At 41.2% G+C, this 26501-nt stretch overlaps 1 protein-coding gene across 1 annotated transcript in view; it reads left to right on the top strand.

Annotated features, from left to right (window-relative positions):
• Positions 1 to 12413: 12413 nt before the first annotated feature.
• The window catches only part of MAP3K1 (mitogen-activated protein kinase kinase kinase 1), a 162958-nt gene continuing 148870 nt past the window's right edge, over positions 12414 to 26501 (top strand). Inside the window, exon 1 of the mRNA XM_009272518.2 lies at positions 12414 to 12721. Within this exon, the coding sequence (XP_009270793.2) occupies positions 12414 to 12721 (308 nt within the window). The remainder of the gene's footprint in view (positions 12722 to 26501) is intronic.

Below are 26501 nucleotides of genomic sequence, written 5' to 3'. Positions count from 1 at the left end.
TGTATTGCCATTGCCTTGAAAGTCTTCTCAGACCTGTCCTTTAAGCAGGAAATATCCTGGTGTGCTGATCTGAAAGTAGTGCCTTTAATTTCCCTCAAATTCCTCCTTGTGAACTATGAGGTACCTCCAGCAAACTGCCATACAGGGATGGTGGCACAGAAAGTCAATGTGATAATTTCATAGGGCTGAGCGAAAAAGGAAAATGCTGCCAAATGAGAGGTGCTGAGGTTCGGACACTTTGTTATTTCCCTAAACTGGGACAAAAAATTACATTCTCTGATGCCCTCCTCATGAAAGAAAATATTTGTTTCTAAAAGTGGTATCGAAATGGCTACCTTTGACTTTACTGTTTGCATCTATTACACAATATATTGCAGAAAAATGGAAGTTGTTATGCTGGCATTGGCATGAAATGTCCTGGCTTCTTCAAACCAAAGCATTTCTGTGGTCCCCTGGGACAGTCAGCAGTCACACATTCTTGTGGAGCATCTCAGTTCAGTGTTGATTCAATAGCATTCACAGATGGAAAAACACTCTCAGAAAATGTTCAGCCACGGCTAATCATAGATATCTCCTGTTGATTAAGGAGTCTTTGACTCCAAGGCTTTTTTGGGTTTAATACACTTTCACAAACGTACACAAAAGAGCTTAAGTCCATGATTTGTTGCTTAGAGGCACTTCATACTACCAAACCATGCTATCACTCTTCTCCCTCAAGACTACAATTTTTTTCCCATATTAACATTTGAGTCTGTGAGCAGTTCGGAGGTGGGATGCTTCTCATACAGGCCAAGATTTCCAGGAAAGACCAAAGATTATGGAGACCAAATGACAGATACTTTAAAATGATGGGACTTTCAGTGGGTGTTCTGCACTTCAGGACAAGCAAGGTGGCTACATCGAGTCCACAAAAAAGAAAGCATTATATTGTATTCAGCTTTTTAGATCTTGGATGATCACTAATCTGTTGCAAATCCAAAACAAATCCTCAGAAGTGATTTGGGCTATGCAGAAATAACTGAGGGAAAAAAGAAGGCAATCACACTGTTTATTTAAACTGACACCTGGTGCAAATTTCAACTTTTTATTGAAAACAAAGCGCTGCAGGGACCTTTATCCTGAGGATCCCATCACATCTACTGTTTCACACAAACCCTTGAAAACCCAGTCAAAGGTGTTGAAACAACTCAGCCTGGAAAGTGGCAAAAATAGATGCAAAATTTGCAATAATTTCAACCCATGACCTGTCACTATTCTGCTGACACAGAGAAAAGCAGCGGCTCCAAGAGGAAGTAATGCCTCTTGCAGTCAGAAGAAGAGGTGGTTGACAGCAATCCCGGCAAGAGCAGAAACTTGCTTTTAACCACAGCTAGTTCATTTTAGGAGACGGTGGCATTTTTCAGGCCAATCCCAGTGCTGTGGAAAAACGTGATCCTGCTTGCAGTGTGTAATAATTCTGTGCTGTTTCTTAATGTGAGTCAGGCGCATCCAGATTTCTGGCATCAGCTGAGGTTCTCCCAGAAGGTCTATTCGGAGCTCCCTGTGCAATGAAGTAAGAGCTGTGCATATGTCAGTGTATTAAAGGTTCTGCATGCTGTGAAACCCAGTTAAGGAAGTTTCTCACAGGCTCCCCATGCTTTCATATTTGGAGCTCCAGCAACCCTGCAATGGCACAAAAGTCTGGTGAGAAGCATGGCTTTAATTTCAGCTGACAAGTAATAGAAGTTTAAGCCAAATTTACCTCTCTTTAAAGCATAATTTAGCAGATTGCTGTTCACCCTTGTTATTTCAGTGACGCAGAATTGAAGAGCACCAATTCAAAGATCAGGAGCTGCCTAATTGTGAACTCTTACTGAAATTTAAAATACTCCCAAGCAATTAAAAGATGACTGCTCAGATGCTGTAGTACAGATCACAAATAATGGAGAATAGGGAATTATCTGACACACTGGTATTATTGATAGCACAGACACTTTCTGCACACCTTGAACTGATAATAATTCAATATAAACTCAAACAGCTCAAGAATGCCTCTTTGAATCTCAGTGTTGATTAAGAAGAGTTCATCCAAACATCAAAATCAGTTTTTCCACTGAACAACAGCTTGATGGACGAACATGTTTTAGAAGATGATTACTCCCTGTCAAAAAGCCTACAGTTTCAAGTGAGAAAAAGCATGTTGCATGAATTTACTGATATATTATAACAAATATTTCTAGATACTTCTGTTTTATTTAATTCCACTTCTTCAGCACATCTTGAGGTGGAAAACTGGAATATCAGCACTGGACACTACAAGGCTTCATGCAGAAATAGAAGTGGCTAAAGAGGAAAACTCATGACACTGCACTTTTGTATGTCTCAAACCAACTTCCAATAGGTAAATTCTTACTATTCAGGATCCATTTATATCTTAAGATGTCTCCTGTATCTGACCACAGGGATGTCAGTCGGGATCATGAGTTCAGGACATAGATGCTTATCTACCAGAAAAGACATATTTCACCTGACAAGGAAAGACTAAATTTTCTCACAGTAAAGATGATTAAAAAAAAAAGTCATCTAAGGTCCTTGAGAACTATGATTAAGATAACTATTTGCCCAGAAAAAATAATACTGCTGGGAAGACTGAATTCTAATTAAGAAGAAACATTTATGTTTACATTCCAACAAATTTCTTCCTCAGTATTGCTCAGTTCTCACCCAAGAAGGAGAACAATAAGGTGTATTGGTAGATATGTTAGTCAACCCTCAGAAAAGCTCAGGTTTCAACTATGCCCATTTAATGGTACTTGAGGATCAGAATAAACCAGCTAAGACTTAATTTTCTAGTAATTAAATGCTTTATTATTTTTTTAGTCTAGAGCAATCAATAATACACTGTTTTTAATGGTCAGTACTCTCTCCCTCTGGCTTCTTACACAACAAAAAACTATCAAAATGCCAAAGCCACTCTTATAACAGTTCAAACTGAATGAATTATTGACATTAAGGAGTAATCCATATTATTAACCACTGCCACAGTTTGCAGTTAAATGCAATGAGGACCAGATCCTGGTGACGTTACCAATGTAAACTGGACTAATTTAACAATTATTTATTTCCAGAGCTTGACCAACAGTGAAAAGTGCAGATCAGCAGCATTTTGTCAGATAGGCAGAACCTGATTTAAAAGCTGTTAACAGTATACCAGATGTAATAGCTCACTGTACCTTGCACACACACTATTTTCCTTAACAATGGCATAAACAGTGTACTTTTAGAATTAAAAAAGTAGCCTCCACAATATAAAATGCCAAGAAGGGCCATTTATTATTGTTACAAACATGTTATTAATGAGGAAACGCAAGCATGATTTAAATGACTATACCAATTCACAGCAGAAGACACTGTCAGATATAAGTTATGCCATTCAGAAATGTTCCATTGTTTCAGCCTAGTGATAAGTGGATTTATATTTTTCACTAACAGTATTTATTATTCTTTACCTATCTTTCTCACCTACAGCCCTCCAGAAGTATTCAATTATAGCAACAGAGAGAGAGAAGAAGTAGAATATGCTGACTTCCATTTGGATTCCAGTTAGTGTTATCAGCTTGGTCCGGATACAACTTTAATTTCCTACCCACTGCTATGCAAGCAGAGAAGTTGTACAACACACCTCTTCTATTGGAGTAACACAAAAGGATATTCACCAAGAGCTCTCCATCAACAGGGGGATGTCAGCCCATCTGGAAAGTTGTTTACAGGCCATCTGAAAGGGGGACAGAGAAAAGGATTGACTCATAGCAGGCAGATTCATAAACAAAGACCCAAATATCATTGTTTCAGAAGGAACAGTGCAAGAGCTAAACTCCCTCCCAGGAATTTGTGCTGCCAGTACTTATGCAGCAGATAACCCCAGCTGACCTTTCTAGCATTCAAAGGGTAATAGCTTTGCTGAGATGAACCAGCATTGAACAATTTTTCCAGTGCATCAGGCAAAACAAACTCTCGGTTGACACCATCTCTGCTGTCTTTCTCCATCTTATGTAGCTGTGGCAGAAGCATATGAACAGAGACCAGTTGCAAGCCATGCTGCTTTTGTTCAGATTCCACTACCTCCCTCTTTCATTATATCTGAACAAAATCTTGTTTGAAACCCGCTTGATGGGGGATGGGAAAAGCAATTAACCTTTAAAACTCTGGTGCCATAGTATAATTGGTGTCCCCCTTTCTCCTTTCATGACCATTTCAAACGCACATTATTAAAATCTCTTTAGTACCTCGAGATTTATTTCAAACTTATTCTAATCCAAACAGTTTCAGAGAGAGGTAAGATTCCCAATGCCAACAGTGTAGTTATTTCTCAGTTGTTTGCAAAGCCCAAGCACTTTAAAGCAGAAGAATTAATAGTTAACTGCCTTCTAAACCTTATGTTGCCTAGGATATTACTTTTATCAGATATAGGATAATGCATATTTCATTACAACACAATTATCTGAACTCTGGCTCAGAACAAGAAACCACTAGTTTTCTTACAGCCTCAAAGAATAAACATATTTCCTTTTGAAAGAAAAATTAAATAGGTACATATTGCTCAGCCTTAGCTGCATCCCTAGACACAAGCCCACCATACGCCTTCTATATTTTTTTTACAACTATTTTTATATTTTAGAAAATGCCCAAAACAAGCACTTCCATCCCTGCCTTGGTAAGGTTTTGAAGTGGTGAAAGCTGACTCAATTAACTTCTGGGTACAGGGCAAATTAACAGGACCACACCATAGAAACTTTTGATCTACTGTAAATTTAAGCGTACCCACTGTGCCATATTAATAACTGTTATTTGATATGAAGGTAAATACAAACTTCCTGACTCTGGGAGCCCCTCCAGAAAGCAGTTTCTGTGAGAGCTGAGCATACTGAACCAAAGGGATACTCAGTTTCTTAATATTGCACTACTGCAGCTCTGCTGTCTTTTGCTGAACAAAAGGCGTTCAAGAGAATGATATCTACAAAAATATTTTCCAGGGAATAAGAAAAATTGTTCTGTGACTAATGTAGATCACACAGAAGTGTCTGAACTTAGTTGCTTGTCTCAGGTGATTTCATGAGCTAGTCCTACAAGCATACCTTCCCTTGAAGCAGATGGCTCAGGCACATCCTCCCCCCTGCAGGTGTGGGGTTTGCATGCACCACCAGTGAGCTGAAAGCTGGGCAGAAGTGGGTGACATCTGCAGTAGCTTGTGTTGAATGTCACCCTTGAAGTGCAAGTTCAACAAAGCAATCATACACTTCAGGGGGAAATACAGGTGTCCCCCTGTGATGAGTCACCAGGGTCACAAATGCCATGACAGCATGTCACTGTCCATACACAAGCATTGCACCTCATAATAATCATAACAAAAAAGCTTTTCATTAGTAGGTCTCAGGAATGCAGCAGCATTATGTGTATCCAGGCATAAGGAGCTAAAGAGACTGGACCGGGTCTGGCAGAGCCAGGAATAGAGTCTGGAGAGCCCATGTTTCTGGAAAGCCTTGCTTTCATGCTGGCCACTCAACCACATCATTTCCTTCACCTGGGCGTTAGCTATTGGCGGCAGAAGACTGCAGAGTTCATGTATGCACTTACGGTTATCACCTACATCCTTCCTTTCTCATTCAAACTTCCAAAATATGCCTGGCAATGAACAGATGTCAGTGCTTGACTTCCAAGGTGTTTGTCTATGGCTTAACAACTCCTTATCCCTGCTTTATAGTTCCCTACCTTAATTTATTACATGGAATGATGTTTACAGCAACCTTTTATAGAAACCCCGGCTACTTCCTCCCACTCATAACGAGTTGCACCTCGAGGTTGAGGCTGCAATGTGCCTAAGACAACCTTCACCATAGTTCTCATTTTGAGGGGTCAGTGCCAGGTTCCCAGGTCCTTGGCACATCACCCTTCCTCTGTTGATACATGAGAGCTGGGTCCAGGTAGGTGGGACAGGACACCTTAGATGATTCAGCATTAGACTGCAGGATAGAAAATGTAAAGCCTTCCTGGCCCCATCATGCAGCTGCTGAGGAAACTGCAAAATGGGGGCAAGTGAAGGGGCTCTGATGTCAGCCTGGCATAAAAAATGTTTCCCTGATGTGCCCTTTTGGTGTGCAGGATTCTGGCTCCCAATGCCCGCTGCATGCCTGCCTTTTCAGACTGTGCTTCCCCTGCTTTGCTAGTGCTCTCCCCAGCCCCCCTTTCCCCTCTGTCTTGCATTTCTTTTACCAAGCCAGATGCAACTTGCTCTTCCCCATGTGAGGACAAACTGCACATCTGAGGAGACAATTGCTCCCTACAGATTTACTCGCAGAGCCAGGAAAACAATCCTTTGCAGAAGAGATTTTTCAACGGTCGGTGTGCCTATGCCAAAATGCTTCAGCAGATTCTCTCGTCTTCACTTCTCTGCTGAACTAATTACATTGCTGGAGTCTGTTACTGTTGTTCTCAGGGAAGCCATGGAATAAACTAGATAATTGAAGCCATAGAAGCAGCAAATGTCCTGTGTCCTATTCACCTGCTCTTCCTGCCCTAGGAAGGATGTGGGTTGATCTTGAGAGGAAAGACATCAGATCAGTTCTGTTTCTTTCTTTTTCCAAAATCAGCTGCTAAGTGAAATAACAAAGTATGCACAGGAATACTGACAGAGCTTTGTTTTTCCTCCTCGTTAAAAGCCAGCAGCTGTTTAGTGTTTCACAGAGCAAGATAAGCAATGTGACATTTGTGGCCATTCACATGCATTGATTTGTTTTAGTTTATTGTGTTCTCAACTGAATTTCTTAGTGCCTTGGGACTGGAAAAAAGCCCAAAGAATATCAAAATGATGAAATTGCTAAGAAGAAAAAAAAATAAAGTCAACAAATTGTGAGTTAATAGTTCTTCTATAAAGTGACTTTGCTGACAAGAGAATTAGAGCAAGATGAACTTGGCAGGCAGGATGTTGTGTTAGCTGCGCAAAGTTTTTCTGTGCTCATATACAATCTCTTAATAGTTGGGTGGGATCTTCTTTCCACATTTCATGAAGAGACTGATTTACAGGTTGAAAAGAAGATGAGTTTTTTTAAATTGCACAGCATTTAAACAAAAAACTTTCAGTATTCCAAATCAGGTTTTCTGTTTACTTACCAACTACGTCCAACTCTTCTTTATTTTACAGAGATTTTTTATCTTGCCAGATTCACTTCATTGCTTCTTTCTTCAGAACAGATCTATCCTCCCCCTGGGCTCTCCTTTATTATAGATTGTTTGGAAAGAGAAATAATTAAAGATGGGGAAGGGGAAATAAGAGGAGTTGATATCCTGTCTTCAGTTATGGTTTGACTTTTCTAGCTTCATAAATTTCTTGAGACCCCTTATACTGTAGTTAACATCTCTTGAACAGACCCTTGCTTCTTATAGCTCCACCTTCACGAGTGAGGAAAAGACATATTTCTATGGATCTCCAACTAAAACCACTTCCAGAATCAAATGGTCAGTGCCCTGAATTGTCACATAACAAATGCACAGTCTTTAAATCATTTCAGCATATATTTAGATTTAGCAGGAAAGGGAAGCTGAGGGAAACATAAAGAGATCCCATCCCCCTTCCCTTCTTCCCTTTGCCCTATTTCTGTGCTCCCTCCTGGTCATATAAGCCAATATAAAAGCAACTCCTCTCTGCTCCCATGCCAGCCTACTCGTGTTGTGGCTGTATTCATTCAGCCCTCATGCAACAAACACCTAAGTAGTTTGGGTCCAAGCTATATCACACAGAACAGACTCAAGCCTCCTTTTATCTTTGAACCAGTGAGACCAACATTTCTGTCTGTCACATAACCTATTTTCCCCACAATATAAGTCACTGGAATTAGAGTGGGCTTGGAGACCAAAGCCAAAAGGAAGGTCTACTGTAATGTTCACAAACTAAAGAAAAGCCGAAATTAGTGTAACTTCTGAACAGTACACTTGCAAAAGATTAGGCAATCACTGACTTTCATGGAAATGCTTTTGCCGTCCCTATTTCACAAATGCCCCACAGAAGATGAAATGGATTCATATTGGCCAAAGAGCCATGGGGGAATATGTGGCTCCCAGTTCATTTATGCTTAGCACAGAAAGCTGTTTACAGGGATATAAACTGAAGATGTTTTCAGTAATGCTGCCCTCTCAGCTATGAAAGAATTGCAGAGCCCCAGACCTCACTGGAACTCTCTTTCTGGATCCTAGTAATGCACTAGCCCAGCCACTTTCTAAGCTCTGTTTATAAATTCCCTGTTATAAGAGCAGTGGTCAACACCAGACAATATATTTGGAGAGGATTATTGTTCTACAAGCAAGACCGTATCATTGTTTGTAGTCAGCTTTTGGATTCATGTTTTACAATACCATCTGAAGCATGTCAGAATAGGGCAGTCCTGCCTATCATTTTCTATTATGCCAAGAATGTACCTATTGATATGAAAAAGGCACTATGTGAACTATTTTTTACTGAGGTTCCACATACCCTGCCCTCCACAAGGCCAAAGGAGGGGAGCAGAGGAGTCTAAATGGTATTTTTTCATAAAGGAATCTATGTCTCCAACAACGTCTGCTGTGACCATAAAGGATGTTTTGGCCATTATATGTCTGTGTTATGGTAGTGAATAGAGGTCCCCCAGTGTGGGAGTTGGGTACGCTCATCGCTCATCTTCTCTACGCCAAAGTGCTTCCACCTGATTACAAACAAGATGCAGAAGTGATTTGATCCACTGCCAGAAAAATGCTGACTAAATAAGAAAAAAAAAATGCACAAACATAAAGTGCTCAGGGAGATGGCTTTAGCCATATTGTATTAAAGCTGTATTTTGCTATAATTCTGGAGACTGTGACTTATCAACCAATATGGGATAGTCCCTTTTCTTGTAAAAATGTTACCAGAAAATTAATTTACTTTCTGCTTCCCGCTTCCTTGAAAGAAAAGGTCACCTCTCCTATAGCACGTTTCAGACATGCATAACATTTCTGTCCAAATATCCTTATCAATAACCTTCCACATTTTTGGGATGGACCATCATTTCCTTCTAAATGATGGTCCTACACACAGAACTTCATGTGTGTTCTGGTGTATTCTGATTTAAACACGTGGGGTAAGCAGGTACTGCTTGAAAGCAACACACAAATAGGACTTTTCCATGTTTACTTATCAAGGTGTTTGCTCACGTGTTTCCATGGTCTTAGATTGCAAGATTCCCGAGTCTGGGACTGTTTCATGTTACTCACTTGGCTGTGCACATTACGGCCCTGAGTCCTGCTGGGAGTTCTTAAACCCAGAGAAACAGAGATGGAGATGAAAGGTGTAGCTGTCACTGCTGACTGAGCTTTAATGTCAGTGGAGTGTGTCATACTCCAAACCAGCAGTTTGAGCTCAGATGAGAACAATTCTCAAGGGAAAGAATAAAGTACAGGTGTGCCTCTACATAGGGCCAGGCCCACAGACCAGACAACCACAAGTCCTCTTCCAGGAGGACTTTCTTCACCTGTTCTGGGTGAGGACATACATCCCAGCACCGGAGAAGGTAGGTCCTTAGGAAATAAAGAGACTGTAAATGCCTGGAGGAGACTATATGTTGGGACACAGTTGTTTAGTCTGGCATTTGAACGCGGATGTGGCCAAGCCTGATGTCTTTGACTTCTTTATTTGATGGGAAGAGATACTATGTATCCTAATCTGATGAAGTTGTGTCCTCTCCTGGCAGGGAATCTGTCTACCTCCCCAAAATCTCACCTGCTCAGAAGACAGGACAAGATATTTTCTTTTCTTATGAAGTCTAGAGGATAAGTTGGTGTTTCTATTCATTCACAGTCTTCTGACTTTTCCTTTGCCCTTTCTATCTGCTTTAGTCTCCATGTACTATTATTCTTGTTAAAGTGCAGTTTTTACTTCCCAGGATTTTCTAACGTGAGTGGTAAAACTTTGTTTCTGCAACTAAATTTAAGTCCATAAAGGAATGACTAGGTTTTATATATATACAAAACCAAAGATTGAGTCCATAATGATTCATCTACCATTGCACACACCTCCAAATTAGAAGTAGAAACATGAAATACAGGGAGCAATTAGTTGATGACTAATGGGAACTAACGATTTTGCTGCTACAAGACAAGAAGACAGTTTTAATGTCATCTTAGTTTCAGATAGACTTCACACACATACAACTTGTCAGCTGAAGCTTGCCATGGAATGAATTACATGTTGAAAGTTAATTGAGAGGTCTCTTGGAGATCCTGAAGTGCATGTTCCTACTAAAGATATTTGAGGTGAGCAGAGAAATAGCCATTAATAAATCCAGTTCCAAAGAAAGTCTTCAAATGCTAAGGTTAAAACAACAGAAAGTTGTATTTATGAACTTGCAGATAACCAGAAACAACAATGTAGAAAGGAGTGAACTGCCTTTATTCATCTCAAAAGAAGGTTTAAAACAAGATCCTAACAACCATTATTTAAATGTTGGTGCCATTTGCTAATTTGATTAAAACTTATATGGGAAGTGATCTCATTGTGAGTATCTGCACATTCTTTTGTGATTGACATTTCATGTGGGGGCCTGGAATGAGCAGAGGTTTGGGGAATGTAATCTCTTTCCCATCATCTAAAGGAGTAAAAGTTGAGGTAGCAGGGGTAAAAGCAGGAGTAGTTGAGACGAGAGAGAAGCAAGCCCCGGTGCTTTTAGCAGAGCACGGGGATTGCATTTGAACTGCTATACATTCTGCTCCAAAAGGCATGTTACTGTCACACTTCAAATAGGTGGAGGGAGCTCATGCAGCATACAAAGCCTGGGATTGCACCGCTATCTCCTATAACTTTTCATATGAACAAGATTTGCTTCTTAGCATGGTCAGATCAGTGAAGCCACAATGTCAGTGTGCAGTACCTGCCTAAGAAGTGAGGCAATATTAAGGAGGCACTACCAGTAGGATGTATGTTACAGGATCTCAAGTGCATTGGCAGCACCACCTTCTGAATGTTCATTGCAAAAAGTGCAGCAATGGAAAGAGTTCAGGGAAATTCCACAAAAATTACCTTCCTGAGAATAAGTAGTGAAGAAACAGGAAGGACTAAAAGTATTTCCAGGTAATGAGTACTGTAAAAATACACAGGAAATACAGGCTCAGTGCCAGAGCAAACTGGTCACCTCACTGATCTCATGTGTTACGTTTCTACTATTTTCTCTTCATGTGGTAGCTAAGGTAAAGAAAATCATAACACATTGTATTAGAAGGGAAAATGCTATTTTAAGGCCAGTTTGAGCCTTTAGTCCGTGAGGTCTTGGTTTTGTCCCAAAACAGAATGAAAAGCTAACTGAAGAAACTTTGAAATCTTTGATGAAACTGAGTTCTTTTCTAGACAGCCTTGCTGCCTGTAACCCCTGTGCCAGGAGCCAGCAAAATGCTATGAATGCAAGAACAGATTGCATCCAGGTGATCAGAGAGCCAGGAGCACATAATGAATAGCTTGTCTGAGCCAAGTGAAAAACAACGGAGAGTTTTAATGAAAAGTCACCTGCATGTGCTCCTCTCCTCTTCCCTTTGATGTCTGGATGATGTGTTGCCATATTAGAGGTGCAGGCCAAAACAGGCTCTTTTTCACAGGCTTCAGCAGAAGGCATCCGGGCCCCACTTCAGCTGTCCCTTTCCTATAGTAAAAAGCATAACAGCTAAAGTAGCCTGGTGCTTCTGGGACTGTACCACGTTGCAGAACATTGCATGGGATGGACAGTTAGGAGAAACTCTGTAAACAGACCCAGGAGAAATATAGAGCCACTGTCTGAGCATGCAGGGATGGAGTTAGGAAATCCAAAACTCACTTGGATTTGAAACTGGTGAGGAAGGTGAAGGGTAACATGAAAGTCTTCTGCAGTACTTCAGCAGCAAAAGAAAGTCTAGGGAAGATATGAGCCCACTGCTGAATGGGGGGGGGACCTGGAAAGAATGAACACAGAAATGGCCAAGATGCTCAAGGTCTTCTTCACCTTGGCCTTTATTGGTAAAACCTACCTTCAGCAACCCCAGGTCCCTGAGGCCAGTGGGAAAGTCCAGAGCAAGGAAGATATACCCTTGGTGGAGGAGGGTCAGGTTAGGGAACCCTTACGCAAACTGGACATATACAAGTCCATGGTGCCTGATGGAATGCACTCACAACTGCTGAGGTAGCTGGCCAATGTAATTGCAAGGCCACTCTTGCTCATCTTGGAAAGATCATGAGGACTGGGAGAGGTTCCTGTGGACTGAGAGAAAGCAAATGTCACTTCTGTCTTGCAGATGGTACAAAACTGGGAGGAGTGGTTGATACACCACATGGTTGTGCCGCCATTCAGCGGGCCTCAACAGACTGGAGAAATGAACAGAGGGCAACCTCATGAAATTTAACAAGGGACATGCCAAGGAAGGGCAGGAAGGAAGATCTGGGGAAATACAGGCCAGTCAGCCTCACCTTGATCACTGTGAAAGTGATGGAGCAAATAATCCTGGAAACCATTTCTAGACATATAAAGGACAAGAAGGCGATTGTGAGTAGTCAGCATGGACTTATGAAGGGGAAATCTTGCCTGACCAACTTGACAGCCTTCTACAATGACGTATCTAGCTTAGTGGATGAGGGGAGAACAGTGGATGTTCTTTACCCTGACTTTAGTGAGGTCTTTGACACTTTCTCCTATAACATCCTCATAGAGAAGCTGAGAAAGTACAGGCTGAGTGAGTGGACCGCAAAGTGGACTGAAAACTGGCTGAACTGCCAGGTTCAAAGGGTTGTCCTCAGCAGTACAAAATGTAACTGAGGGCCAGTCACTAGTGGGGGGACGCCAGTGGTCAATACTTGGGCTAATACTGTTTAACATCCTCATTAATGACCTGGACGACTGGGCAGAGTACACCCTCAGCAGGTTTGCAGATGGTACAAAACTGGGAGGAATGGTTGATATACCACATGGTTGTGCTGCCATTCAGCGGGCCTCAACAGACTGGAGAAATGAACAGAGGGCAACCTCATGAAATTTAACAAGGGACATGCCAAGTCCTGCACCTGGAGAGGAAAAACCCTGTGCACCAATACAGGCTGGGGGCCAACCATCTGGAAAGTAGTTGGCAGAAAAGGACCCAGGAATCCTGGTGAATAACAAGCTGAATGTGAGCCAGCAATGAGCCTTCGTGGCAAAGACAGCTGACAGCAACCTTGGCTGCATTAGGAAGAGCATTGCCAGCAGGTTGAGGGAGGTGATACTTCCCCTCTATTGACCACTGGTGAGACACATCTGGAGTGCTGTGTCCAGTCCAGTACAAGAGACACGTGGACATGCCGGAGTGTGTCCAGTAAAAGGCCACAAAGATGACTGGAATTGGAACATCTGACATACAAGAAGAGGCTGAGAGAGCTAGGACTGGTCAGCTGGGGGAAGAGAAGCCTCAGGGAAATTTATCAATGTGTATAAATACTTGAAAGGAAGGAGTAAAGAACACAGAGCCAGGCTTTTATCACTGGTAGCCAGTGAAAGAATGAGAGGCAATGGGCACAAACTGAAATACAAGACATTCCAGTTAAATATAAGAAAAAACTCTTTTTACTCTGAGAGTGATCAAGCATTGGAAGAGGTTGCCCAAAGAGGCTGTGGAGTCTTTATCCTTGAAGGTATTAAAAGCTGACTGGACACAGTCCTGTATTGACTCTTGTTTGAGCAGGGGGGTTGGACTAGATGATCTCCATCCAGAGGCGCCTTCAGTCATTCTATGACTCTATAAAATGAGCTGAAAGCTGTAGAAGTGACCCTTGACTGTTGATAGATTCTGCTTCCCATTAAAATTGCTTAGCACCTTTGCATCTGCCACTATTAAAAGAAAGAGATGAAAAGATTCTTTCTTGAACTGGATGCAAGTGGTCTTGGTCCCAGAGGGTGGGTATGTGAGGACCATCAGGAACATTAAGGGAGTTATCAATATTCAGTGTCAGTGGCTGAGAGCAAGTTTTGTTCAGTCTTTCTGCTGTCTATTGTACTTCTTCAAATTCAGTGTCCTAGACTTTTTCAAATAACAGATTTTCTGTCGTCGAAAATAGAATGGGTTTTTTAATATTTCAGGTCCTATAATCTGGTGACCTACATAAAAGAAGTACTTTGATTCTATTATTAAGGCGGGCTGCACATGAGAGAGCTAAGTAGGGGATTATCTTAATTTTAAAAGGTGTGTCAATTTGGTGCTTTGGAACAGTGGAGCACTCTGAGAACAGATGGTTAGGACTTCTCACTATGACCCCTTGTTTAGATGCATAAACCATTTCCAGCTTTAGAAGCATTAGACCTTATGAATGCTTTAAATGCTATTATTTCAAAGGCAGAACGAAGTCTAGATGCATTACCTATGATCTGTCTGTAGTTTCTAAAAGTCCCTTTTTTTTTGGAAAAAGAAGCCTTGCTGCAGGTGATGAAGTTATACCAGGGTAATACCAATACAAGAAAATACAGAAGATTTTGCATTTCATTAACTAGTTTCCCAGCTGCCTAGTCTCCACCAAAGGATTTCTGTTAAGTCAGTTGATAAATACCAGAATAATTCCAGAGCTTTAAAAAACTGAGAAGACACACATGACAACAAAACTCTCTAAATTTAAAAGAGGGTTAAAGTTACGAGCTGTTATTTTAAAATCTGCCTACTCCCACTTCAGTAATGCGGTTTTAGTGCCAAAAGAGAAGGATTAAAAAGTTAGAAGTCTAAAGAAGACATGATTTAATAATTATATGTAGAAGGAATAATGCACACATATTCCTTTACCTCACCCAGGCACAGATTCCCACTTGGGTCTTGCTTTGACAAATAATAAACACATATTTAATGTAGCAATCTCTTTCTCCTTCTTTTCTCTAATTAGTTCTGCCTAACTGTATTCAGGGTGCAGAATTTTTCCCTAGACAAATCCTGCCATTTCCAGTATTTCATCAGGTTGGAGCTGATTGGCTTCCACTGAGGCTAGCTGCAGTTTTCTATTGCTATATCATCTTAGAGAAACAGCAGAACCAGTCCAGTTGAAAATAACTATCAACATGAAAGACGGGGGTTTAAGTTTTGATACTGTTCGTCTTCCACATAGTGAAGTTTCACAGGTGAGTGGTGTGTGCAGAGAACATTTTCAGGGTGGTCTACTAACTAACAGAAACACATCCTTACATAAACCCTTGTTTTTCATAAGAGATTAAAGGTGTTCCCTCATAATGCAATCTCTGAGGAAAAATAACTAGAATCCCTGTTCAGTTCTCATTTAACAGACATGACCAGAGAGGTTTCAGAGGCGAAAAAGATTTGCAAAATATTCTGTCAAAAGCAGGAGAAGAAATCATGCAAATCACACTCACTGGGAGACATTTGCAGGAAAGAACAAAATTTAATCCAAAACCAAATCTTTTCTGGTTTGGCAGGACTGACTTGCCATTATGGAACCAGCTTGAACACAGCATCTTTCCCTGAGGTCTGTTTTTGGAGGGTCAGGATGCTCTCCCAGGTGAGATTCCCACTCACGAGGCCACCAGGAAGCAGTGAAGGACTGGCGAGGTGTTTGTGTTGGCAATGTCTTAGAAACCAAAATGGAGATCCTGACTACATGAGTGTCCCATTCGTCAGATAGCTGGGTGGGAAACTGATACAAACTGTCAGGAGGGAGAACTCAGAAAAACTGAATATAGCCAGTGCTTTGCTTTTAAAGACAAAAAGAAAAAGAGGAAAAAAAAAAAAAGAGTTGGGGCTGTGGCAGGTGTCAAAGCTTTTAATCCCATCAGGATCTATGTCGCATATTCAAACGCTGACAAAAATAAAAACATAAAATAGGGTAAGCCACCACCTTTTTTTCTTGCTGTTGCGCTACCAACTTGGTGACATACTTAGTTTCCTCCTCCCAAATATGTCCCAAAGCTATATAGATTCCAGATTTAGTTAATCTCATTCTTGCTTGCAAATATTCCCATAACAGCAGATCAGCACATCTGACTATTAAAAATAATCCACTTGGAAAGGTATTTTTCCCTCATGCTTCTGAGGTCACCACTAGCACTCCATCATAATTACAGCATCACGGGGGTGGCTCTGTTTTCTGCCCTGTGTTTTCCTCCTGCTACTGCAGAGCAGGAGGATGTGGCCACCTCCGCGGCTTTGGGATTTTGTACTTCTTCAATTTATGGCTGCCCTGAGGCTGGTCAGTATGGCAGGGTCATCCAGACCTTCCATAGCAGCGGCAGATGCAATCTGCTTTCCAAATGAAGGGTTTGAAATAGCTGTATATGGGTAAAAGCACACTTTAAAATCCCCCATATAAGGCAGAGGTGCTGGATTTGAAGGTTTCGTGAAGGGAGTAACACCGTCTTCCCCACAAGGACTTGTCCCACAAGACACTGAATGTTCAGGAACAAATAATTTCGGGTACTTCCTGAGGAGGGATCCCCAGCTTCCTTGACATTGCACACTACAGACACAGCCTGTCATCCTACCTCATCCCCTGGTGGGGAGCTGCCTGTCACACCCTGAGCCCTCCAGCCCTGGCAGCATTCTCCACCACTGAAGTCAATAAAATTGCAGGCTTTCATCACCTCCAGGGGGATGGTCACACACAGGAGTCAGTTGAGAATGTGGCACATTTCACACACATCCTTCGTGCTGCTCAGCATCGCCGATCCTCTGGGAAGCGAACTGGCAGCATGTGTTGACCATATCTCTGCAAACAGAGAGACAGCTGCAATTTGCAAATGGTACAGAAGAGTTTTACAAGTAGCTGCATTTTAAACATATCTAGCCTGAGTTTACTGGCATCTGTCAACTAAGATGGGTATGGTATGTAAGCATACCCTGGACCCTAGAGTAGAAAGACTTCCACTTGAATTTTTAAAAAATCTAGCTCTTTCTCAACACTGTCAATAATAACAAATAATAAAAATCCCCAAACTTATTTGCAGAGACAAAAAAAAATTTGCTGCAAATGCATTTTGCAACTACTGAAAACTTCAGACTATATTGCTTGGCAAGACGTAAGGCCATCAGTGCACTCAAAGAAATGGGCTCTGCAATTACCACTCATTAACCATCACCTAACAGTTGGGAACCAGTTGGTAAGGGTTTAGTGTGAATGTAAATGAGGAGGGAGGGATATGTGGGAATGAGATTGTGTGGCATATTTGTTTTATTTTGACTTCTTTCCAAACATATTTCAGTTTACATAAATATTTGAAGGTTGGATCAGACAGGATTTGCAGCACAATAGTATTAGGAATGCCTTTGCAAAAACTGTGATATGTTCTAAATTAGCCTCCAAGGAGGGGGAGGGCAAATGAAGCTTCCTCAACGTACACATTTGAGCACCACTCAGCGTTTAATTATTTACAGACGAGAGTCACTGACTTCCCTGCCAGTTTCTCCTCTTTTTCTTGGTCTCCCCTCCCTCTCTGTGATTTGATTAGAAAGTGAACTGCAGTTTTTTAGATGACTGACACTATCTAAAGTTCCTTGCAGAAAGAAAGATGCTTGCCAAACGACAGAGCTAGGCAGTGCACATGGGATGTCATGTTACAAGTGGCCTCTCACTGACCTCCTGATTTGGCCGCAGAGGGTTAAAGCTGCCTTTTGGCGTCTGGGTGTACTTGCCTCACCCTGCAAGTGTGCAGGGAAGGGCAGGAGGACCCGCCCTGAGCTCAGGAGAGGGCTGGAGGCTCTCCGTGGCAGTGCCTGGTGAAGATAGAGGCCAGAGAGCCCACCTGGCACCGCAAAGGCTTTTGCTGCACATTCAAGTAACTAATTTTCCAAGTGGGCAAGGAGGTTTTTGAGGAAGGGCACTTGGAGGTAGCAGGAGGTAGAGCAAGATAGTTGGAGCAGAGCGCTGCAAGGGTGAGACCTGTGATGAGAGTCTTGCAAAAGCAAAATATCCATTTCTATCTTATTTTCTGTTAGGTAACTCTGGACCAGCTCTGCAGAAATCAGTAGATATATTCTGGATTTAGACAGGAGTAAAGAAGATAACAATCTCACCCCGGTGCTTAAAAAACTTTTTCTGAGAGTTGCTCAGGTCAGATTTCCTCCAGCTCTATACTGCCAGGATAAAACAGATTTTCAGATACATCCTGTTGAATACAAAACACATTTTTATTTAAAGCGTCTTTTAAATTAGAGCACGTTCATTAAATAAAAGAAAGGCAAAATGTAAGAGCCCATTGCTGAGTAAAGCAGGAAAGGGCTTCATAGTGAGATTTGATTGTTTACATTCAATGAAAGGAAAAGTCTGATTTGGAGTGCTCAGATTTAATCTTGGTGCAGATTAAAATGGTGCTATTGTGTTCTGCTGGGCTGTTTGGAAAGGTGAACTGAGGCTTTCCTAGGACTGTACCATTGCAGTATATACACGAGATTTACATGCAGTCACATCAGACAGTCACACAAAATTGCAGAGTTGAGCTTCTTGGGCATAAGCCATGTTAACATTGTCTTTCAGGTTTTGAATTTCTACCTGCTGTTGTAAATCTCCTCTGAACTCTTGGTGGGCTTGTCTGGTCATTTCCTGATGTTTCCTGTTTCTCCCGCCTGGCTGGAAAAGTCAGTTGTACTGTACTGTGGATGTAGTTTCGTTTCTGGGGGGAATCCGCAACAGATTATTGCTAGCACACTTGCCATCTCTCCTCTGCAGTGTAATTAGGCAGTGCTCACAACCTTCAGCAGAAAGACTTCATAGTGAGAGTGGTGGTGCCTCACCCTTAAGGTCAACCATAAACACACGCTGACTTAGAGCACCAGATTTCAACTCAAAAAGAAGGACTCAGGACTTGGTTCCTAACAAAACTGAAAGTGCTCAGTTACTGCTTTTCCGTTACAATTTTGTGCATATATATGACACGAGGCAAGGCATTGGAGAATGAGAGGAAGAGAGCTGTATCATTTAGCAACCCAGTAAACCTAGCAGACGCTGGGGGAAGAGGCAGCTTCTTAACACACGTGTTGGATAGCAGATCTGTGTTTCTGATGAACTGTCTACACTGTGACGTTTGTTAGGGGAAGGACACATTAACCTAGGACAAGTCGTTATGATTCTTTGCACTGGTGGAACCAATGTCTGGCTTTCTTAGATCAAAGCAATGAGCTAGGGGTTCCTAAGTTGTGCTTCTGGCTCAGATAGCCCTTTCCTGCCACTCAGAGCAAGAGTTTTAGCACTCATGACTTAGTTTCTCTCTTTGCACTATGAGGGTCTCAGCTTCCAGCACCTTGGGAGGATCAAAATATTACTAAAATGCTTTGAAAATGACAGCAAAGTTATTGGCAAAGCAGGTAGCAAATAAAATGGTGTAGCAGCACCTCTGTGCTTCATGGGAAATTAAAGGTGAAAGACTGCGAGTCAGTTGGACGCTGTGGCAGAGGGGACATCACCTGTGAGGACAGACAAACAACACCTTAAGAAGTGATCTCCTTGCACACTTGTGACCAGACAGTGCTCCAATGACCAGAAACTGTGCTTCAACAGACTATGGAAAGATGAATGTATACACCCAAGGCTTGGATTTTCACAGACAAAGCATGTAACCTATCTGTGGCTGCATCCTCCTGGCTGGCTCTGATGCTAGACAGGTGAACCCTCTATGTTCCCACCAGCCAAAGTTCAGTTTCTTTCACAGCAGTGAGGGAAGATCAGAGCAGAGCTCTTCTTTGATCATCTTTTGGGTTTTAAGGCTTTTTGATGCCTAGAATTCCTTTTTTGTTTTTTTTTAGCATGGAGCACAGCAACTGTTAATTCTTTCAGTGCTATTACAGCTCAGACTAGAACACGCAGGGAAAAACTGTTGCTTCAGAGAGGACTAGGGCTGTCCTTGGAGATTAGGACATGATGCTCATTACTGACCTACCAAGCTTCTCTCCACAGTGACAAAGAAAAGAGGCAGAAAAGAAAGCTATTGCCTTTTTCCTGACATTCCAGGTATTTTTTCCTCAAAATTACCTTTAAAAGAAGCAACAAAGAGAGAAAAAGTGCAATTTAAAATCAGCAGATTTCATGCTAGTGGAAATACATTTATGCATTCAGCAGCTGAGAAAGCAGTGAGTGGCAGGGTTATGGTGAATGCCTAACCCAAAGTGGACCTGAGAGGTAACATCTGAAAAACACACCAGTCTGAACTAATATTAGCTGTATGGGGGAAGTCTACACCTGCAACCAAAGGGGGATCTAATCTAAGCACCTGAAGCTTGCAGTTCAAGTCAGAGTTCATCTAGTACTCTGGTAACATTTGTTGTTTCCTTCATTTTAGCTCAGCTGTGATCTTCCGGGGACGGTGCGTGGGTCAGGTCTGCACAGCGGTTGTGGCTTTCCTTGCACTTTGCATCCCGTCAGGAGAGGTCACATCAAGCGAGACCTCACAAGGACAACAGAAGCACCAAGTGCCCAGGCTTGATTGCATCCAGCAGAGAGGCAGACGCAGGGCCAAGAGGAATTCTCCCGAGTGCCTGCCAGCAGCTTGGGACAACAATAAACCCACTGAAGCGGGGAGGGAGGAGCCTCACAGCTGCTGGGCTGACTCAGTCCATAATGAGCATTCCCTGCACTTTTTATAAGCTTGTCTGATCTTCAGCCCAGCTTCGAGAAGTTCCTTGCACATGTTTTATCCCAGCTATCTGTTTCTGCCGTGTTTTGGTTCTTTTTTCATGTGTGCTGTGAATATATAAACACATCTCTCAGGCAGTTTCACATCAAGTGAAACCTGAGAGAAAATACATATTAAGCTTAATTATTTGTCAAAAGGCTTTTAGCCAGACTCCCTTTGACACCCACTATGTGTTGAGTAGGAGGGAGGCTCCTTGTCTGTAGCTGAAATTGGCAGCTGATGCTCCACGTGGCCTAAGATACAGCAGCAAAATTGTGACCTCAGTTAGCCAAGGGAAGCTAGAAGGGAGGCAGAATTTCTTTTCGTTAGTCCTAGATGGACAAATTTTTAATTCCCTTTGCTAACAAGGACTGATTCCTACAATATCTCCGTGGCACCTGTGAATCCTCATCTGCCTCTGACATTCCCAGCTGTGTTGATGTAAGAAGTTCCTGGGAAAGTCCTTCCTTGTGCTTGTGCTTTGAACAGTCCCAGGTTGTGGACAATGGGCATGCAAAAATAAAAACATGGCCAATTTTCCCCTTCATACAGATTTAAATTTTTTTCATACTCTCTCCCTTAGGATCACCCTCATGTGGGATTTAATGAAGAAAAACTTTCAACATATATTTAATTCCAGTCACAGGCTTCAGGTTCATTGACTTCTGTAGGACATAAGCACGCACAGAGATGCATCTGGTGCAGACAAATGCCCAAGGCAGAAGAGAGAATTAGGTGGTTTGTGAGTATAATCAGTTATGTCAAATCCTACTGTCTTTTACCGAAATAGAGCCTCAATGTTTGGTATTTTTTACCTTGCCTTCCTCTTTTTATTTTGTTCTAAAGGGCACAGTGTAGATACATTTTACTCACATGCTGTGTTATATCCAAATATTTGCTGCTGCTAGCCACATTCCTCCCTTCCCATTGAGAGATAACACCCACTTCCATACTCTTCCTACATCTGGAAACCCCCACAGATGTTTGCTCTGCAAAACCACCCTCTGTTCCAGCAGCAGAACGCCTGTAGCTACATTGAGAATCATAAATTAAAATAACCTAGGACGGCCAACACACGTGGAGAGCACTGCAGAAGCAGGGAAATAATCCTCTGCAGAGATGTAAATGCTTTCATTATGATGAAACAGATTCTGAGGCCAATTTATCTAAACACTGTTGTGCTATTGAGTACTCAAAGAACAACATTTTTCAGTCACAGTGACTTAAAAAACCCCAACAAACAGCAAATAAAAATGCTCCAGGTTGCTCAAGGGTGCACCTACAGTCTCAGAAAAGCCAGCCAGAGCCCCGGCTTCTCAGTATATCCAAAATTCAAGGTCTACATAAAGGTGTCAAAATACAAATATAGACATCTAACAGTAGGCAAGAAAAACTGTACAGCAGTTATTGGGCCAGTGTAGGTATGGTGAATTGTTATTTGACACAGGTCTGAACCAGAAGGCCCTGTCAATCCCCCACCCTTCCTTTCGCACTTGAGAACCTCCACCCCCTTCCTTCCCAGTGCTGCGTTGTGTTGAGGCTGGAGTGGCTCTTCCTTCCTGAATTGGGTTTGGTGTGACCAAGACAACAGCAGTCTCAGGAGAGCAGGACAACCCACCATCTTCTCCCTTGTTGGAGCTGAACTCTCACAAGGATTTCTTTGAGATTTTGGTACCACCAAAACTGAATCTAAGCCTTGAAATTATTCTGAGCCCGCAGTCCCGAGCCAGACGTAAGATCCTAACATAATCTACAGACCCTGAATTGGGTTTGGTGTGACCAAGACAACAGCAGTCTCAGGAGAGCAGGACAACCCACCATCTTCTCCCTTGTTGGAGCTGAACTCTCACAAGGATTTCTTTGAGATTTTGGTACCACCAAAACTGAATCTAAGCCTTGAAATTATTCTGAGCCCGCAGTCCCGAGCCAGACGTAGGATCCTAACATAATCTACAGACAATGATCAATTAGAAACGAAAAATGGCTCAAACTGCTCACTTACAATATGTATCACAGGCGTGCTGCAAATATGAACTCTGGTCATTGGACTGCTTAATTAAACACCCTAGAAAGGGGCATTTCACTTTGAAGATAAATACAAGATGGCACACGGGCTCTGAAGAGTTCAGACATAGCTGCATGTAATGAAAAGCGGTCACAGAAACCAAAGTTGTGTTATCCGCTTTCTTAAAAATTCTGCATTTTTATACTCTGATGTTCAATTTTTTACCTAATTTGTAAAATTGGGATAATGTTTATCTCTACATTATAATTATGATTTTATAACTGAAGTCCTTTGAGTTGCTTGGCAAGAAGATAGGATAACATAAAAAAATTCTTTGCACATCCAAACTCTGACAGGCTATGCAAGCAAATGGCAAAACCAGGAGGAACTTGCATGGTTTAGAACCTCTGCTTCACAGTGGAAGACAGTGAGCACCGGAATATTTGTGCACAACTCCAATTAATATGCAACTTACAAAATTAACTGTAGGAATGCAAAGATCTCTCCTTTTGGTGAGTCATGTCTGAGTATTTTTACCTGGGGTATGATTGCTGTCACAAACCCCAGTCATAATAAATCTTTAGTACTGCCAAGTACCACCTCAATAAGAGCCACTCAAAGCAGGCACACAAAGAAATCAGATATATTTATTCTGTGTATCATTTCATCTGTTTCTCAGTGTTCTATGAAATGAAACATTTCTGTTAAAAGAACAAGACAGCGTTATTGTGTATTACTCCTACAACTTACATTACACTAAGATCAGTTTACCTTAAAATAAAGTGTGTGAAACTTTACAAAAACATAGGGTTTATTTATCTCTGCGATGCCACAGCCATACTTTCTATTTTTTTTTTTTTTTTTTCCCCCCCCACCCCCCCAGCCATACTTAGGGTCTCAGAACTTTAAGTACTGAGGTATCGTAATCATCTGTAATATCATGGTACTCAATTGGGCTATTATACTCTACCAAAAAATATAAAAATACATCATAATTTCACTGTCGACATATCTGCTTTGGAATCAGTCCCTGCTCTGGAAAGCAATTTAAAATAAAGTGGGAGAGGGGAAGGAGTATTTTATCTTCCATTTTGCAAGTGGGGACGGAGAGATTTGGCTCCTAATCCAGAGTTCATTGACTCAACGACAACCCTTCCCAGTGACTTGTTGAAGGTGATCCAAGGAACTTTTCACAGCATTCATCAAAAGGCCATCCTTGCTGCAGGGAAAAGAGCTTGAAAGGAAAGGGAGAGAAAGACGCACTTGACATGCTATGTCTTCTGCAAACTCCAGAACACCTCATGCTCATGAAAGCTAGGAGTAAGTTTTATAATGTACTAAGTTTGTAAAAAGCTATCAGGGTTCAAGTCAAGGCTTGTATGTAAAAACCCTCTTTTCTCTTAATGGTGTAGCCTCTCCCATTATCAGATGAACAAACAGATTATGATGTTTGAGGCAGGATCCACACAAAAGGTTTTCAGATTTAACGGCTTTCTCTTCTGGTCATGTCTGATCATGTCTTTCAGGTACATACATTGCAGTATAACATCTCAGGCAGACACATGCAGAAGATGTAATTTAGCCTTTCTCACGTGGAAGGACCCTGGGCCAAGAAAATGCAGAAAAGTTTGTTGTTTATATTCTTCTTCTTTTTCTTTCCCTCCAAGAAGAGATCCTTTATTTTCAGGATAATTGAGCCTGCCTTCTGGATCACCAAAACTGTGTTGTAGAAGGTTAACAAATCACACAGCCTGATTCAACTTGAATCCAATGTTCAAGGAAAGAATTACTCTGAAGTGAGAAAAGTGAAAAAACCCTAAGCCTTTATGACTGGACAGCTGAGACTTGATGGTCCTCTTATGAAAAACTATTAATCTCAACAAATTTCACAGATTTCTTTATTACTCACATACAGTTATTAAATGGTCAGGTGCTAGGTTAGAGAACAGCTAAAAATAAACTATTAAAACAGCTGGCACCTTTCCATTGCACTCTGAGTGCATGGCCCTCTTTTATTGTGTGATCAACTTTGCAAGCCTAAGTAACATACAGCAATTTGTTCAAGGAGTAGCTATACCTCTTACTAAGATAATACTGACCAAAATGTAAATAAATTTCACAACACCTACGAGGGATCAGATCAAAACTAGCATTGAGAAATTACATTCTTATCATTCAGAACGGTAAGAAAATTAGTCAAAAAAATCTTCATATCAAGACTTGGGGAATTAAAATCTTTAACCCTTTGCTGGTAGAATTCTTATTTCTCCCACACCTACATCTCAGTTTAAAGATTGAGAGTTACTGTAAAAAACAGGCACTACAATAAAAGCAGGTGTAATAAATTAGCAACTCAATGAAAAACAGGTCATCGAGACTAGCTAGTATTCATCCAAGAATACTGAATGTTTGGAAGAATAAAATGATTTGGCTGGTAATAAAAAAAAAAAAGTAATTTTAATTACAATTCATAGATGTAAAGATTTTAAAATCAGAGACCTCTGTGATGAGCTAGTCTGATCCTTGAAAAGTACTACTTAAAGATTTTTGTGAAATGTTTGCTATGTCACATTTTTATAATTTGAGTGAAACATAGTGTATCTATTCAGAATGCAGTAGTCAGCATTCAAATGTATTTTATACAGTGTACTAGCAATTAGACTTAAAAACTACAAATATGAGAATGACACTAAAGAAATGGCTGCTATTCTGGTTCTTCTGTCACAATAAAGGAAAGGCATACAAAATACCATAATAAAGAAAAGTGACACTGGAAATAATGAAAAACTTAGTTCAAGTGAAGGGATATAAATGTAAAACAAAGTATTTGTTTAACGATAGAAGTTGCCTCCACACGATATCCCAGAAGTCAAAAGCTTTAAAAGCACTCCCCTGGATAGTGAGAATACCCTCAATTCCATTATAGATCATAAAACTTACTGAGTAAATACATTAGTAGTGTAAGCATTTATACTTTGAGTCAAAAGGGAATGAGGAAACACTTGGAATGGAAATATACCCGTGGCAGACTGTTAGATAATTTTCTTCTATTTGGTTTCTTGTACCTTCTGACTTTTCTCCTATCGATCTCTACTAGGTCTGGATCAAAGACATAGCTGGGGTCCAAGGCAATAATTGCTGTGTTCCTATCTGAGAAATAAGTCTTACATCAATTTCAAATTTGAGGATCTAATAGTGAAAGAAGATATAGAAATTTATAAATGCAAAATATTTATGATGCATATGAATAGCTTTGTGAATTTAACCTCTGCAGACATGATACTTTTCGGGGTTTGGGTCCTGAGCTCAAACCTCTCTGAAATTCACATATTCTCAAATGACTCTTGGTTTATTTATCTCTTATTTGGTCATGCTGCTTTTTGAGTCTTGATATAGAGTCCTAGAACAATCAGATATTTATTTTTCAATAGAAGTAGGGTGGTAAGTTTGGATCTGAACATTGCTTTGTAAACTGGTATTTCTTCATGGCACAAAACGCTAGAATTGATTATAACAGTAATTTTCAACTGGAAGCCTGTCTGTAGTAAGGGGTCTGCTGACTGCTTGAAGGTATGTGAGAAAAGGGATAGGAAAGGCAAATTCACCTGTTTGACAGCGATTGTGTACATGACATTTGTAATGGGGTTCAGGCCTGCATCAGAAAACACTTGAGGTTCCCTACCCTGAGGAAGGTGATAACCACTGCTCTAGAAACACCAGGGTAACAAAACTAAACCAAAATGAAACTAATTTCACTGTAGCAGAAAGTCAAGAAGTAAACATGCAGGGGTAGAAATGTGTTTTAATGCAATTTACGCTTTCTCAGAAACTGCTCGCTTGAGGTAATTTCACTTCTAGCAGTCAGTACCCACATA

Source organism: Aptenodytes forsteri, unplaced genomic scaffold (genome assembly GCF_000699145.1).
Source record: "Aptenodytes forsteri isolate BGI_AS27 unplaced genomic scaffold, ASM69914v1 Scaffold92, whole genome shotgun sequence".
NCBI lineage: Eukaryota > Metazoa > Chordata > Aves > Sphenisciformes > Spheniscidae > Aptenodytes > Aptenodytes forsteri.
The sequence above is the reverse complement of the archived record's forward strand: the minus strand, read 5'-3'. Positions and strand labels throughout refer to the sequence as shown.